Source organism: Mauremys reevesii, linkage group 6 (genome assembly GCF_016161935.1).
Source record: "Mauremys reevesii isolate NIE-2019 linkage group 6, ASM1616193v1, whole genome shotgun sequence".
NCBI classification, from domain to species: Eukaryota; Metazoa; Chordata; order Testudines; family Geoemydidae; genus Mauremys; species Mauremys reevesii.
The window spans coordinates 120,517,951-120,531,964 of NC_052628.1; the positions used below are offsets into that span (position 1 = coordinate 120,517,951).

At 40.6% G+C, this 14,014-nt stretch overlaps 1 protein-coding gene across 8 annotated transcripts in view; it reads left to right on the top strand.

The window, feature by feature from the left end:
• Nucleotides 1–14,014, top strand: part of MELK (maternal embryonic leucine zipper kinase) — a 37,655-nt gene that overhangs the window by 11,527 nt on the left and 12,114 nt on the right. For 6 of the 8 annotated variants that reach the window (XM_039545280.1, XM_039545281.1, XM_039545282.1 and 3 more), the window contains 4 exons: nt 5,383–5,451; nt 5,970–6,068; nt 7,228–7,314; nt 9,722–9,853. In XM_039545280.1, the coding sequence (XP_039401214.1) occupies nt 5,383–5,451; nt 5,970–6,068; nt 7,228–7,314; nt 9,722–9,853 (387 nt within the window). The remainder of the gene's footprint in view (nt 1–5,382; nt 5,452–5,969; nt 6,069–7,227; nt 7,315–9,721; nt 9,854–14,014) is intronic. The other 2 variants (XM_039545283.1, XM_039545284.1) reach the window with 2 other exon arrangements.

Consider the following 14,014-nt stretch of genomic DNA (forward strand, 5'->3'; position numbering starts at 1 on the left):
GGCCAGCTATGTTGTTGGGCATGTTCTTGTTGCTTTCTTGTGATTGAAGTTTTAGTTGCTCCCTCAATGGCATGTTGAGTGCACTGTTGTTTTAGAAGTGTACTAGTCTATTGGGAAGTTCCGTTTAGGATTTATTCAGAGTCTGTTGTTCTTTCATCTGTGTGTTAGAGTGGTGGGGAAGGATTATGTGGTAGGTGTGGAGGAGGTTCAGATCTGTGTTGGATTCTTCTCAGAGAGTGAGTGGATCTTAGGTCAGAGGGGAGAAGAGCTTAAAAAAGTAGATTCATAGGTGGAATAGGTCTGCTGAGTGAGAGTTTGGATCTGATGTGGAGGAGAGTGCAGAGGCTGGGAGATGGGTCTTTTTTTGTTTGTGTAAGCTTTGAAGCTTTAGATGTTTTTTGGTGTTGTTAGTTTGTGTTGTTTTTGTGTAGTGACAGTTTTTTTTTGTTTTTCTTTGAGTTTTTTTTTAAAGTTTTTTTTTTTTTTTTTTAAATGCATTTTTTTTTTTTTGTACATCTCTTTTTTTTGAGTTTTAGTTTGTGGTAGAGTTTTCTGTTTGCTGTATGTTAGTTCAGTTTGTGGTTTAGTTTGTCTTTTGAGATTTGTGTTGTTTCTTTTGGTTTGTGTGTATTGATCTGTTGTTGTTTTTTTTCAGAGATCAGTTTAGTCTGTGTGTCATGTTTGGTCTGTTGGAGTTTTTCATCCTTAATGTTTGAGCATAAAGCATTTTTTTTGAACTCTGAAAGAATGTGTGTGTCTTTATCTGTGACAGATTTTCTTTTAGCACTGATGCAAGGTTTTCAGCCCCTATTTTAAGTTGGAGTTTTGGATGACAGGAAATGTAGTTCTCGTGAATCACCAGTGACAACTTTTTGTTTTAGAATCTAGGAGCAGCACTGCCTCAGAAATAGAAAAGAGGAAACTAGGAGAGTTGGAGGATCAGGAGGGGCAAGAAAGCTGTGTGCAAATACTGCAGATATGGCATGAAATGGTTTTCCAAGGAGTTACCACTGAAACTTTGAATCATAGGGTTAGAAGGGACTGCAAGGGACATCTAGTCTAACCCCCTGCCAAGATGCAGGATTTGTTGGATCTAAACTATCCCGCCTCCTTTGCAAAACCTCCAGTGAAGAAGCTTCTACAACCTCTCTAGGCCTCTGTTCCATTGTCCTCCTGTTCTTACAGTTAGGAAGGTTTTTTTTCTGGAGTTTTAATCTAAACCTGCTATGCTGTAGTTTAAACACACTGCCTCTTGTCCTGCCCTCTATGGCAAAAGAACAACTTTCTCCACCTTTTTTATGGCAGCCTTTCAAGTATGTGAAGATCACGATTATGTTCCCCCTTAATCTCCTTTTTTCAAACTAAATATGCCCAGTTCCTTTTGGCCTTTGTTCATATGGTTTGCTTTCCATATCTTGGATCATCTTTGTTGCTCACCTCTGGATTCTTTTCAGTTTCTGTCTCATTTCTATACACTGAGGCCCAAAATTGGACCCAGTATTCCAGCTAAGGCCTAACCAGCTCTGTGCAGAGCAGTACTGTCACCTCCCGTGACTTGCATGCTATGCCTCTATTAATGCAACATAAAATTGCATTTGATTTTTTTGCAACAGGATGACATTGCTAACTCCATGTTGAGGCTGTGATCCTCCACCACTCCCAGATCCTTCTCAGCAGTGCTGCTGTCACACCAGTTATTTAGCAGCAAAGAATCCTGTGGCACCTTATAGACTAACAGACGTTTTGGAGCATGAGCTTTCGTGGGTGAATACCCACTTCATCGGATGCATGTAGCATTTTTGGTTTTGGATCTTGTCCCTCCAAGATTTTTTTTTTTTTTTTTAAAGAACTAACTTGTGTAGTGGGATGAATTAGCAAGAGTGAAGGGATTGTCAAATGAGAGCAGTACCCCAACCTGCTCTCCGTGATTCAATGCTGCCTGAGGCACTGTTTCATTGCACTGACCCAAAAGATGATGCAGCAAACAACTTCCCCTTGTCTCCTCTCTACTCTTGTATATTTGTTCACTTCCACCTGCCCTGACCCCTGTGATACCACAGACTGACTGGCTCTCATACTGATTGCAAGCAGCATTTAGGAAGAAGCATACTTAGCACCACCTGACTGGTGGGCTGCACTATTGCGCCTCATCCTGTACTTGAACCACTCATGTACAAATGTATATAAATCACCTTGACAAGCAGATATCACTATATGATCCTTTCCCTCTGCTCCTCCAAAAGCCAATATAGCAATTACTTCTGAGCTGTAGCATGAGGATGTGGTACCAACCTATTGCTATTGCACTTTGCTCCTCAAAATGGAGAGGGGTGAGAAGGAAACCATGAACCAGCTAGACTAAACTTCTGTACCAGGTAGAGCGGAGCAAATAGGCAAGTCAGGAAGTGCTACTAGTATGTGCTCTCTCCCTACATGCTCCTGCTTAATTTATCAATTAAACATCCTGCTTAGATGCAGGAATTTGGCTGGAAACATCCCAGAAGGTCCCTTTTTTTGGCATGGAAAATCACAGAATCCGTGACCGGCACAGAGCCCTAATATTATTAAACTGAGGAATTTTAGTTGGGAGTGCTAATGCAGGCAATACTTGGTATGGGGGGTTTAGTAGATAAATATTCTTGCACCTAGAGGCTCTGGCAAACAACTTAATGTACTCTCTCCAACATATTTAAAAACCAGTACTCACTTTCCCACTTTCTGTTGAGGGTACATGTTCTGGTATGGCCCGAGTGTGTGTATGTAAATGCTTTAAATAGTTTGAATTAGAGATTAGAAAACTTATAAATGGCTAGGCTGTAACCCATACAAAGGGCTTAACACAAGTCTTGGAGATGAATCTTTGTGCCATATGCTCTGGAGCTAGAGTTGATCTGAATTCATGGAACACTGACCCACCTAAACTTGTCTAAATGCATTCAGATGAACATGCTTTAAAAACTTATGTTTGAGGGCAAGAAACAAGATACAACCTTCCTAATTAAAAGATTTACCAACATAGACTTGTTTCTATCACTCTGAATTCCAGTTTCAATTTTTGATTTGCAAGTTGGAAAATTGGTTTAAATTAGGACTTCTATGCATTGTTGTGGAATTTAATTTCACACATTATAGATTTTGAAATTTACTGTAATCTCAGCTCAGAACTATTGTTCCGCGTCACAGTATAGTACAGTTTGCTGGTTGAATCTAATTAGGGTGTCCTATCACTTGCATGCAGCATGTTTCTTTGCCTAGAATGCTCTACAGTTCCTCGCTTGGGAATAACACTTGACTAAATGCTTCCTGCTTTGATTGAACATCAAATAAAAAATTGACAGCTCCTCATTAAGAGGCACACTTCCCTCTGATTATATTAAGCATTTTTGTAAAGATAGCCAACAAATGCACAACTGTCATTTCTAGCATGACTACTGATTGAGTGTTAATCTTTTTTACTTCATCTATGTTCATATGCCAGAGCTGAGTTCAGAGCCGAACCTCAATAAATAACTGCACTCCTTGGAATACATAAAACTTGTATATGGGTTTCACCTTAGATTATTTCTAGTGTTGAATTGCTTTATAACAGCTATCAAACAGTAATATTTCTAAACTCATTAGTCCTGACTAAAACCAAAATCAACTAGAGTTTAGACTTCTAATGTGAAATCACTGGGGTTAAAGAAATGTATCTAACTATATTACCCAGATTTGACTGTAATTAAAATAGTTGTCTGCAGAAATAGAACTCACAATACTTAGTGCATTTCATTCCAGTTTGGTAGTTAAATCATATTTCACAATGACTCTTTACTGACTTCTTGTTGCTTTCATTTTAGTGTATGTGATGTCTTTGTAGCAATTTCAGTTTGACTTTCATAGCTACTGTTTACCTTTTCTAAAATTTGGAAGCAATTATTATGTTGAACTACTAGTCAGACATGCTACATGAACAATGAATCATTGGGTTAAAACCCCACACACTCTAGGGTTTTGTGTGGGTGTGTGTGTGTGTGTGTGTGGGGGGGGGGGTTAAACCCTTTGTAGTTTTTCTAGTTAGTGCCAACCTCTCTGGCTCCTGTCCAGCATTAGAAATATAAATAAATGGAAAGCAGCTAAACGCAAGGCTGCTTACCTTTTGGTGCAACAAACCACTCCTACTGTAAAAGCACAGAATACATTGGAGCCAGTTGAATTATAATACTTTGTCTAGCAGTTGATTTAAACCTTCATACTATTTAAGTACAAATTACAGTAGCACCCAGAGCCTAATGAAAGACAAGTGCAAGTACTACACTTGCGAAGGAAAAATCAAATGCCCAACTATAAAATGGGAATAACTGGCTAGATGGTGGGACTGCTAAGAAGGATCTGGGAGTTCTAGTGGATCAATAATTGAATGAGTCAACCATATAGAGGCAATGGCAAAAAAAGGCCAATATCCTTCTGGGGTGTATTAACAGGAATGTTGAATGCAAGGCATAGGAGAGAATTCTCCTGCCCTATTAGACACTAGTGAGGCCTCAGCCGAGATATGGTGTCCAATTCAGGGCACCACTCTTTTAGGAAGGATGTTCGGCATATTGGATAGTTCAGAGGAGAGCAGCAAAAAAGTCCAGGTTTTCTAAACCTTCTATGAGGAAAGGCTAAACTGGGCATATTTAGTCTTGAGACTTGGGGGTGCAGACCTGATATATGAAGATTTGCATTAGGGGCTGTTATAATGATTGTGATCAATTGTTTTCTATGCCTACTGATGGTAGGATAAGTAGTAATGGGCTTAATCTGCAGCAAAGGAGATTTAAGTTAGATATTGGGGAGGGACTTTCTGGCTCTCAGGGTAGTTAAGCTCTGGAACAGGCTTGCAAGGGAAGTTCTTAAAAACCTCCAATGATGATTCAAAAACAGGTTGGACAAACCCTTGTGAGGGATGGTCTAGGTTTACTTGGCCCAGACTCGGGGCAGGGGACTAGACTTGATATCTCAAGGACTTTTCCAGGCCTACATTTCTGATTCTATGCTTGGTGTCTCATTGTGCTAGGTGCTGTAGAACCACAGTTCCTGGTCTAAGCGCTGGCACTCTTAAGACTGAATGGCACAACAAAACAGAATGGATAAAGGCTGGGGAAGCGAATGTGTCAAAGCTGATAGTTGAGTTACTCTTTTATCTAATTTGTTTATCTACAATCTCATTTAGTTGTGTTCCTGCAATAGCAGTTCAAGTTCAGCCTTCTCTCCGCGGGACTAACCTAGCATGAATCTATTTTAACCTAAAATCTCGTCACATTTGTCCAGTAAGGCATCCAAGCAATTTAATGAAGTTACTTGCAGTAGTTGGCCAAAGTTCACTCTAAAACAACTTTTTTTTTCTTTAAAATACAGAGAGGAAAATATGAGGTTCCAAAATGGCTTTCTGCTAGCAGTATACTGCTTCTACACCAGATGCTGCAGGTAAAGCAATTGGCTCTATCAGACCACACTTTACAGTACTGTTTCGCTGCTCAAAATAGCACTGAAATATTGACACCCCCCCCCCACCAAAAAAAGCCTAAAATACAGCCTTTTAGTTCAGAAATTTTTCAATAAAATATAACTGGTCCCTCTGCAGAATGGGCTGTGTTCATAGAACATCGCTCAAAGCACTTTCCATACCATGGTGCAGCTGTCATGTTGCTAACCTCAAAGTTGTCTTCCAGCATCTAACTTCTGTTCAGGAGACTGTAACCTTGCTGTATAAACTTGCTGCCCAAGTGTGCTATTATAGCAAGCTAGATTTGTAAAACACAAATTAGCTGGGCTACTGTTAACCATGGTGACAGTGTCAATCATCCTTTCAGCTACTGTTAATGTAGGTTTCCTTAACTGGCCTTTGTGGCCTGACTTACCTTTTTGGGGAAAGAAATTGAATCTAAAGTATCTTGCCAATTTTTACTCGAACATTGACTGACTAGATTCTCACTGCCCATTAGGTGGATCCAAAGAAGCGGATTACAGTTAAACATCTCTTGAATCATCCATGGCTCATGCAGGATTACTCCTATGCTGTTCAGTGGCAAAGCAAATACCCAGTGAGTACACTAACTAGAAGATTACTATCACGTAGTGACTGGAGCATAACTTCTTCCTGAATTTGTGCCTTAATGGATGGCATATGGTGACAACGCAAAGACTTCTGAGGGGCAGACCTAAAGATGACTAGTTACTTAGTTCAGCAAGTAGCTAACCTTGAATTCTTCAAGGTTCTCTTCCTGTCAGAATGCATATCCAAAATGACTCCATGTAAATTGCTTAACCCCTATGAAGGGGAAAGACCTCATATGCTAGCTGCAGAATTTGCAATCTAGTTTGTTTAAAAAGAAAAAAAAAAAAAAAACCACTCCAAAAAAGGACCTGGTGGGTATTTTCACATCTAACTGGCGAGTTAGACTCTGAGCACTTGTGATGCAAATGGATAGTTTTATGTAGTAAGGTATAGATTTTTTTTTTTTTTTTTTAAATCAGGCACTTGGGTTCTGCAGAACAGTTCAGACCTAGGGTATGGAGTGACTTGCGTAATGTTACGCAATTTTGTTTGTTTCCTGTAGTCTCTTGTTTGGGATAAAACCTCACTTAAGATTTTATTGAAAACTCTCTATCCCCTTCATCAAACACTGCACTAGCCAGAGAAGTTAAGCCAGCACAAAAATGAAAATCTAGCAAAGATTAGGTGTAGGTGATAAACAGGAGGGAAAATATTCAGGTATGTATAGCCAGTACCCACATTTGGCCATTGGGTGTCATTGTTTCTCTATGCAAAGAGCTTCTTTACTGTACATGCAATATCAGTTCTAACTCATAACTGCAACATTGTACAGCTGCACGCATTTTAATAGTTTTGTTTGTTCCTTTTTAATTAGGGGAGGCATTGAAGTGCACTGCTTTATCTCCAACAAAATCACATCTCTCTAGCAGTGTCGGTTATTTACCAAGGGTCATGGTGAATTTTCTATCATTGGTAATTTTTTAAATCAAGGATTGGAGGCTTTTCTAAAAGATCTGCTCTAGGAATTATTTTGGGGAAGTCCTGTTAGACAGGATGTCAGGCCAGATGATCACAATAGTCCTGTCTGCAGATGTTGGGCTGTCGAGCCAAGAGCCATCTGGCTTCATGGGAACATCTCATTCAAATGGTGATCTAAAAGATTTCACAAAGTCTGAAGCTTTCACATTACCAACTTGTTCTTGCAGCTTGGGCATCTTGATGATGACTGCATAATAGAACTTTCAGTGTTCCATAAATGCAGCAGGCAAAGTATGACTCAGTTAATTTCAGAGGTAAGTAACCTGCAACCTGATTAACTTTTAAACCTTGACGTATTAACTGACTCCAATACTCATTGGTTCAAGTATGAAACTTAAAGCTGTCCATTGCAGTCTGATCTATGGACTGAGTATTGATTACTTAAGAATTCCCAATTATCTTGTCCCAAGATCAGGCCGATTATTAAAATTGCTGTTGAGTTGGGAACCCTGGTGTGCATGGTTGAAACACACTCTCTCTTTAGGAACTCTTCTGTATTTTAATACATTTAGCAAAGTCACAAACACTCTAACCCAGCAAGGTAGATAGATGTACATTCTATATTATCTCTGAAAATCCCTTGCAGAACAACCTGAAATGTTAGACATTGTCTTCCTCCTCACCAGTGGCCATGCTCCTGGCACCTCCCCAGGGCCGGTGTCTGTCTCTTCTCTTCCTCCTCTACACACAGGCTAGGATACAACTTTTATGTTATGTTACGCTCGTGCCACTATGCCTAATGCATATTCAGTAGGGGTTTCTCCCATCTTCTTTATTAGTATTTCCTCACCATACTAATATTGGGGTGCCCTTTCCTATAGATTAATATATAATTATTCCAATTTATTACCTTATGTCACCTTGTTGCAATGGCACTCTTGTGGTGTGGAGATGTTTCTATCCTAAAATATCCAAATGCTGGTGTTTAGCTCATTCTCCTGTAGTTGCCTGGCGCTATGTACCAACTTCCCCCTTAAATGCTCTATTCCCAGTTCCCCAAAACTTGGGGGTGAGCATTGAGACGTTTATTGATGCCAAAGTTCATAGGCCTCAAGTCTTATGCTAACTGCCGAAGCCAGTGTCTTACAGGATACAGGCCTGTAGGTTCCTTGAGTTACTGCTAAATAAAATAAATGTCAAAGCAGTGGTTCTCAAACTTGTGTACTGGTGACTCCTTTCACATAGCAAGCCTCTGAGTGTGACTCCTCTCTTTTTCTCCCCCCCCCTTATAAATTAAAACCACTTTTAATATATAACACCATTCTAAATGCTGGAGGAAAAGCTGGGTTTAGGGTGGAGGCTGACAGCTCGTGACCGCCTCTCTCCCACACACACCGCCCCCAATGTTGAGAACCCTGTGCTAAAGCTAGCTCTGTCGGCTACACAAGACCGTTTTTTTAGAGTATTACTATTTTAATTGCAAGCTCAGCTGTAGTTCTGACACTACATTTTGTGGATTTTATTTATTTTCCCCCTCTTCCCCTCATGTATCAATCAATCCCTGACATCAAAGTTTTAACCAGGATCCTAGTGTCCTATTCGGAATCCCTTGAAGATCAAGGGAAACTTTTTTGGTGGTTCTTCACTAGCTGTGACTCCATGTGTTGGGATGATTGTTTTAAAAACAATTCAATAATTTCATGGAGAACAACTTCAGAATACTATCTAAACAGGAGAATTCTCAAATGTGATGCTGAATAGGCAGAGAAGCAATGTCTTGGTGTTTGCAAATAAGATGGAAAAAGTGATGTAGCTATTCCATTCAGTAGCACAAGCAACATGACAATGTAGATTGTGTTCATGGCTAATGTGCATTTTTGTTGGAAGTTTTCTAGCTGAATTCCACATATGTATAATTGTTCCGATACTCCTAGTTTTGATGTAAGATTTAATGAAGTGTTAGACTAGACAGTAAATACTATATGCTAAGCTATTGAATAGTGAAAATAACTAATTTAGCTACTTGGCAAACTTGAGAACCCCAATTCATACTTAATGTTACTGCATCTAATGGTATGCTGAAATAGCTCTTTCAGAGGGGATTCCAGTTCTCCAGGCAGTACTTACAGTAGAAAGTAACTTCCTGATTGGAAATTGTGCATAGTGTGCGGCTAGTATGACACACATCTGGGGGAATGAGAACTGCTGGCTAGCATATCTATACTTAATGAACCTAAAGTAAGCCTAATCTCACACCCCATCCTGGGAGGTTGGCAAGGACATACCTATCTTCCAGATGGGAAAACTGACACAACTCAATTTGCCTGAGGTCCTACACTGATTCAGTGACAACTGGAAAAGAACCAAGGTGTTCTGGCTGAAACCTTGGCCCATTGAATTCACTGGAAATCTTGCCATTGATTTCAATTGGGCAGGGGTTTCGCTCTGTCTCTAGCCTCTGCTATAATCTCTAGACCACATTTCCAACTTGCTTGCAGGAAGGAGGCAGAATAATAACAAGCACAACCTGATTCTGATCTCTACACCAGTGCAACTCCATTGCAGCCTATGGAATTAGTGGGGTGATCATACAGACCTGAAGAGTCCATAAGAAGTAGATTGTCCTTCTTGCAAGAGAATGGGTGCTAAAAGTGTAACTTAAAGCAGTGTTTAACATGACTCTGAAATAGCAGCATTTTGACACATTCCTCTTGGTTTTAGTGGAAATATGATCAAATATCAGCAACATACCTCTTGCTTCAATCCAAGAAGGCTCATGGTAAGCCTGTCCGGCTATGGCTTCCCTCTCTAGCAGTAGAATACACTAGCATCACACCATCCGGAGAACTGAAGGTAAGTTGTAGGCCTCATGTACCATGTTAATGCAGTTTGCTTTTGCACTGCCTTCAAAAATAAGATGCCATTAAAAGGACTGTATAAAAATCTAAATTGCTCTGGTCTCATAACATGAAACATATATAATGAGGACATACTTTCAACTGCATTTTTGTCAATTGAAATAAGCTAAGGCTGTCACTGAAAACTCTTATTTAGTCACTTCCCAGCTTTATAAAGAACAGCAGTTTCAGGCAGTTTCTGCCTAAGTTTCTCTTGGTACATTGTTACAGATTTATAAACGTAACTTCTTCCTGACCTAAAAACAGAGGGCACCAGTTCAGTGTTTGAGCACTGGTGTAATACAGCCCTATGGGGAATGCCATGAGCGAGTGGGCAGTTGCACCCACCCACAGATTGGACTGGTGCCTTTCTGTATCTGAGAGCCATTCAAAGTATGCAGTGCTAATTAGTGAAGCCCTTCATGTCTCAAGAAACCACCTCGCTATGGTCTATTTCAGTCGTTGAAATAAACTGTTACAAATGGTCCTTAGATTTAAACGTCTAAAGTTGGCATGGAGTTTGAGTGACTATTTTAACTTAGATTGATTCTCTATTGATCTGACAGACTTCATCTTCAGGTAGCTGTCCAGGACCTTGTATAAAGGGTGATAGAAGGCTTTTAACTTGGAGTCTGACAACTTGTATTCTGATAACTTAGGGCCATACCAAATTCACGACCATGAAAAGTGCATCACTGACCATGAAATCTGGTCTCTTGCATGCTTTTACCCTATACTATGTGGATTTCACAGGGGAAACCAGCCTTTCTCAAATTGGGGGTCTTGACCCAAAAGGCAGTTGCAGAGGGTCACCAGGTTATTTTAGGATGGCAATACCATGACCCCTCTTACTTCAGAGCTAGGCACCTGGCCAACAGCCACTGTTCTCTGGCCACCCAGCTCAGAAGGTGGCACCCTCCCAGAAGCAGCACAGAAGCAAAGGGTGGCAATGCCATACCATGACATCCTTTCTTCTGCACTGCTGCCTTTAGAGCTCAGCAGCTGGAGAGTGGTGACTGCTGACTGAGGGCCCAGCTCTGCACACAGCGGCGCAGAAGTAAGGGTGGCAAAAGCATACCATGCCATCCTTACTTCTGTGCTGCTGCTGGCAGTGGCTCTTCAGAGCAGGGTTCCTGGCCAGCAGCCACTGTGCTCCAGCTCTGAAGGCAACACCGCGGCCAGCAGCTTTGCAGAAGTAAAGATAGCAGTGCCGCAACCCTCCCTACAATAACCTTGCGATTTCTCTCCCCTGCCCCCCAAGCTCCTTTTTTGGGTCAGGTCTCCTACAATTACAACACCTGTGAAATTTCAGCTTTAAATAGCTGAAATCATGAAATTTGCAACTTTTAAAATCCTATGACCTATTGGTCGATCTTGTGTCTAACTTCTGTGTCCACCAAACAAAGTGTATTTTAACTTCTTCCTGATCACTTGTTACTGCCATTTGAAACTGCAGATTCCAAAGAGTTGTGTACTTGACTCCTTAAAGGTTAAACCTGCACTTCTGAAACTCAATTCACATGAACTCTTCCTGAGCAGTCAGTCCTACAGTTACTTATTTCATATATTTTAAAAACTCCTCTAAAAGACCATCCCAGTCTTGTGCTCTGCTTAAAGTCTCTGGGCCTGTTCTGTAATGCCCAACTCTAAATTGCTAACCCTATGTGCATGTACATACCATACCCGTGACCAGATCAGTCACGTTTTAACTTACTGTAGATTAAAAATCACTAAATTCCCAGCTTGAGACAGGAATGGTGATTATAGTAGACATATAAACTCCAGGGTAAAACATGCATCTATTCTAATAGTCAATTTTATATTAGGAAAACATCTCCAGATTGTTGGGGTGCACATGAAAAGGCATCGTGTCAAGAGCACGAAGCAAGAGGCAGTCTTTCTATACAATTGGGTGCAGCTGTTCCTCAAATATTGTGTTCAGGGCATCCCTTATTAAAACTGCATTGACAGCTCCAAACAGGCTTGAGAGCAGGTGTCATGAAGAATAATGGAGTTAAATATGTATAGTGTGTTTTGCATGGTTATGCCCACCTATAACAGTTTGTCACTGAAAGGTACAAATTCCAAGTGTAAGATTCATTAGGATGAGGCAAGGGAGTGGGTTGACTCCAGAAGGCAACTTTCCTGACCACATCTATTACCCTGGAGACTTTTTTTTTGCCAGGATAAGTTGTGGAAGCCTCATTGTTTGGGATATTTAAAAGTAGACTTGGCCAAACACCACCATTAACAATAAGAGCAAGCCATCAGAGATGAGCCAGATACCTCACATATCTTTTCTGTAACACAGCCCGTTAGTCCTAGTACGATGCACTTAACTTCTCGGTGCCTCTGCACCATAAGTGCTCTACAACATACCAGCTGAAGATCTGTTGGTGATCAGCCATTTCAGGATAGGCCTCTGACTGGAGCTGACCTACTGTCTGTGAAAATAAGCTGGCAGGACTTCTTAATTTAGAGGGTTTTTTTGGTCTGGTGTCAGTGGCTTGAACATAATCAACTGTTATGACAAGCAGCTTGAAGTAAACATGTCATTCTTTTGGAAAACTTAACTAAATCATACTTGGAATGACAGTGCTCTTTACTAGTAATGCTTTTAAATTTGCCAACTGGAAATAGTTGTGGTGGTTTTTTAGTGACATATAGAAGCATTTCTGTAATGGAGTGAATTTTTCCTTGTCCATCAGGTCCTGTTCAGCTATTTATGGAGTAATGGAACATAATTTCAATTACAGAATCTGGCTACTAAATTCTTGGCTGCTGTTAACAGGTGTCTGATAAGGTCTTTATAGTAATCATCTGTGGCACATCTGATCATATACCAGAAAGCTACACTTTGGCTTTCAACAGTAATGAAAAATCTGATCTTGGCAATATCCTTGACCACTGGCCAAAAGCCATTTGTCTCCAGACAAAACATGATTCCTTTTTATAATGGCATCCTTTCCAGCTGAGGACTGATAGCAATAAAGTTAGCTTGCCATTTCATTGAGTGATACATAACAAAACAAGGTCTTCCAATGAGTTTCTACAAGCCACAAAGGGATATATTGAAAACCATCTCCTGTCCAGTCACTCTGGATTAGAAATTAAATATGTAGATTGTTACAAGACTTTTACCAGTATTTCAGTGGGGGGGAGGGTCCCTAAAGCTTGGAGCTAAACAAGTTCAGCAGGGGGTTGGAGAAAATGCAGTTCTTGGTTGACTGACTTTATTTTTAGGTTTAGATACTAAACCTGACACTACCATGTGACACTAAAGGTTGTTCACACTTTGTAAAACTGGAATTTGACTTCTCCCTAACAAATGAAGGGAGAATTGATCATGGATCCTAAATATTTGATCTCAGACCATGAGGGCTATTTCTGCCCCTTTACTACAAAAAGCAGTGTAAGCATCTGACTTGCTGCAAAACTAAGGCAGGTCTACACTAGTGCTTACTTCAATATAACTTAAGTTGCTCAGGGGTGTGGAAAAGCCTGCCCCCCCCAGCAATATAAGAACGTGTTAACCAATCTAAGCACTGGTGTAGACAGCAATATGTCACCAGGAGACCCGCTCCCAGGCTCAGGGAGGTGGAGTAATTATGCCAACAGGAGAGCTCTCTCCCATTGGCATAGTCCGCGCTATCAGCGTAGACCTGCCTTGAGTAGCATAGCCTATGCCACTAGCTAAACCGAAGGTAGCCTAGCAGGAAAGTCCCCTGGAGAAAACAAATGCAGGCACTCTTTAAAAGATGCGGGCCATGACATTACTACACCAATGGCAACAACTAAGGCTGCAGCGTACAGAAACATGGAAGCAAACTCTTCCTGACCTGGCAGTTTGAAGGAGCACATACAATTGGCAGAAAATCCTGTATGATTTGACATCAGTTGAAACAGTCTCACTTCCATCAGAAAGTGAAGGTTTTTGCTGATGCACTTAGCTTTAAATGGTTGACTTCTCATAACTCTTTGTTCCAAGGTATCATACATAATATGGCTTTAACCAGCTGTTTCCCATATTCCTTCACTATATTTCCTTTTTGGTTTGTATATATTTTGCATCTCCTCATGGGACCACTTGTAGTGTTAGCTAGTGTGGCAGCAAATT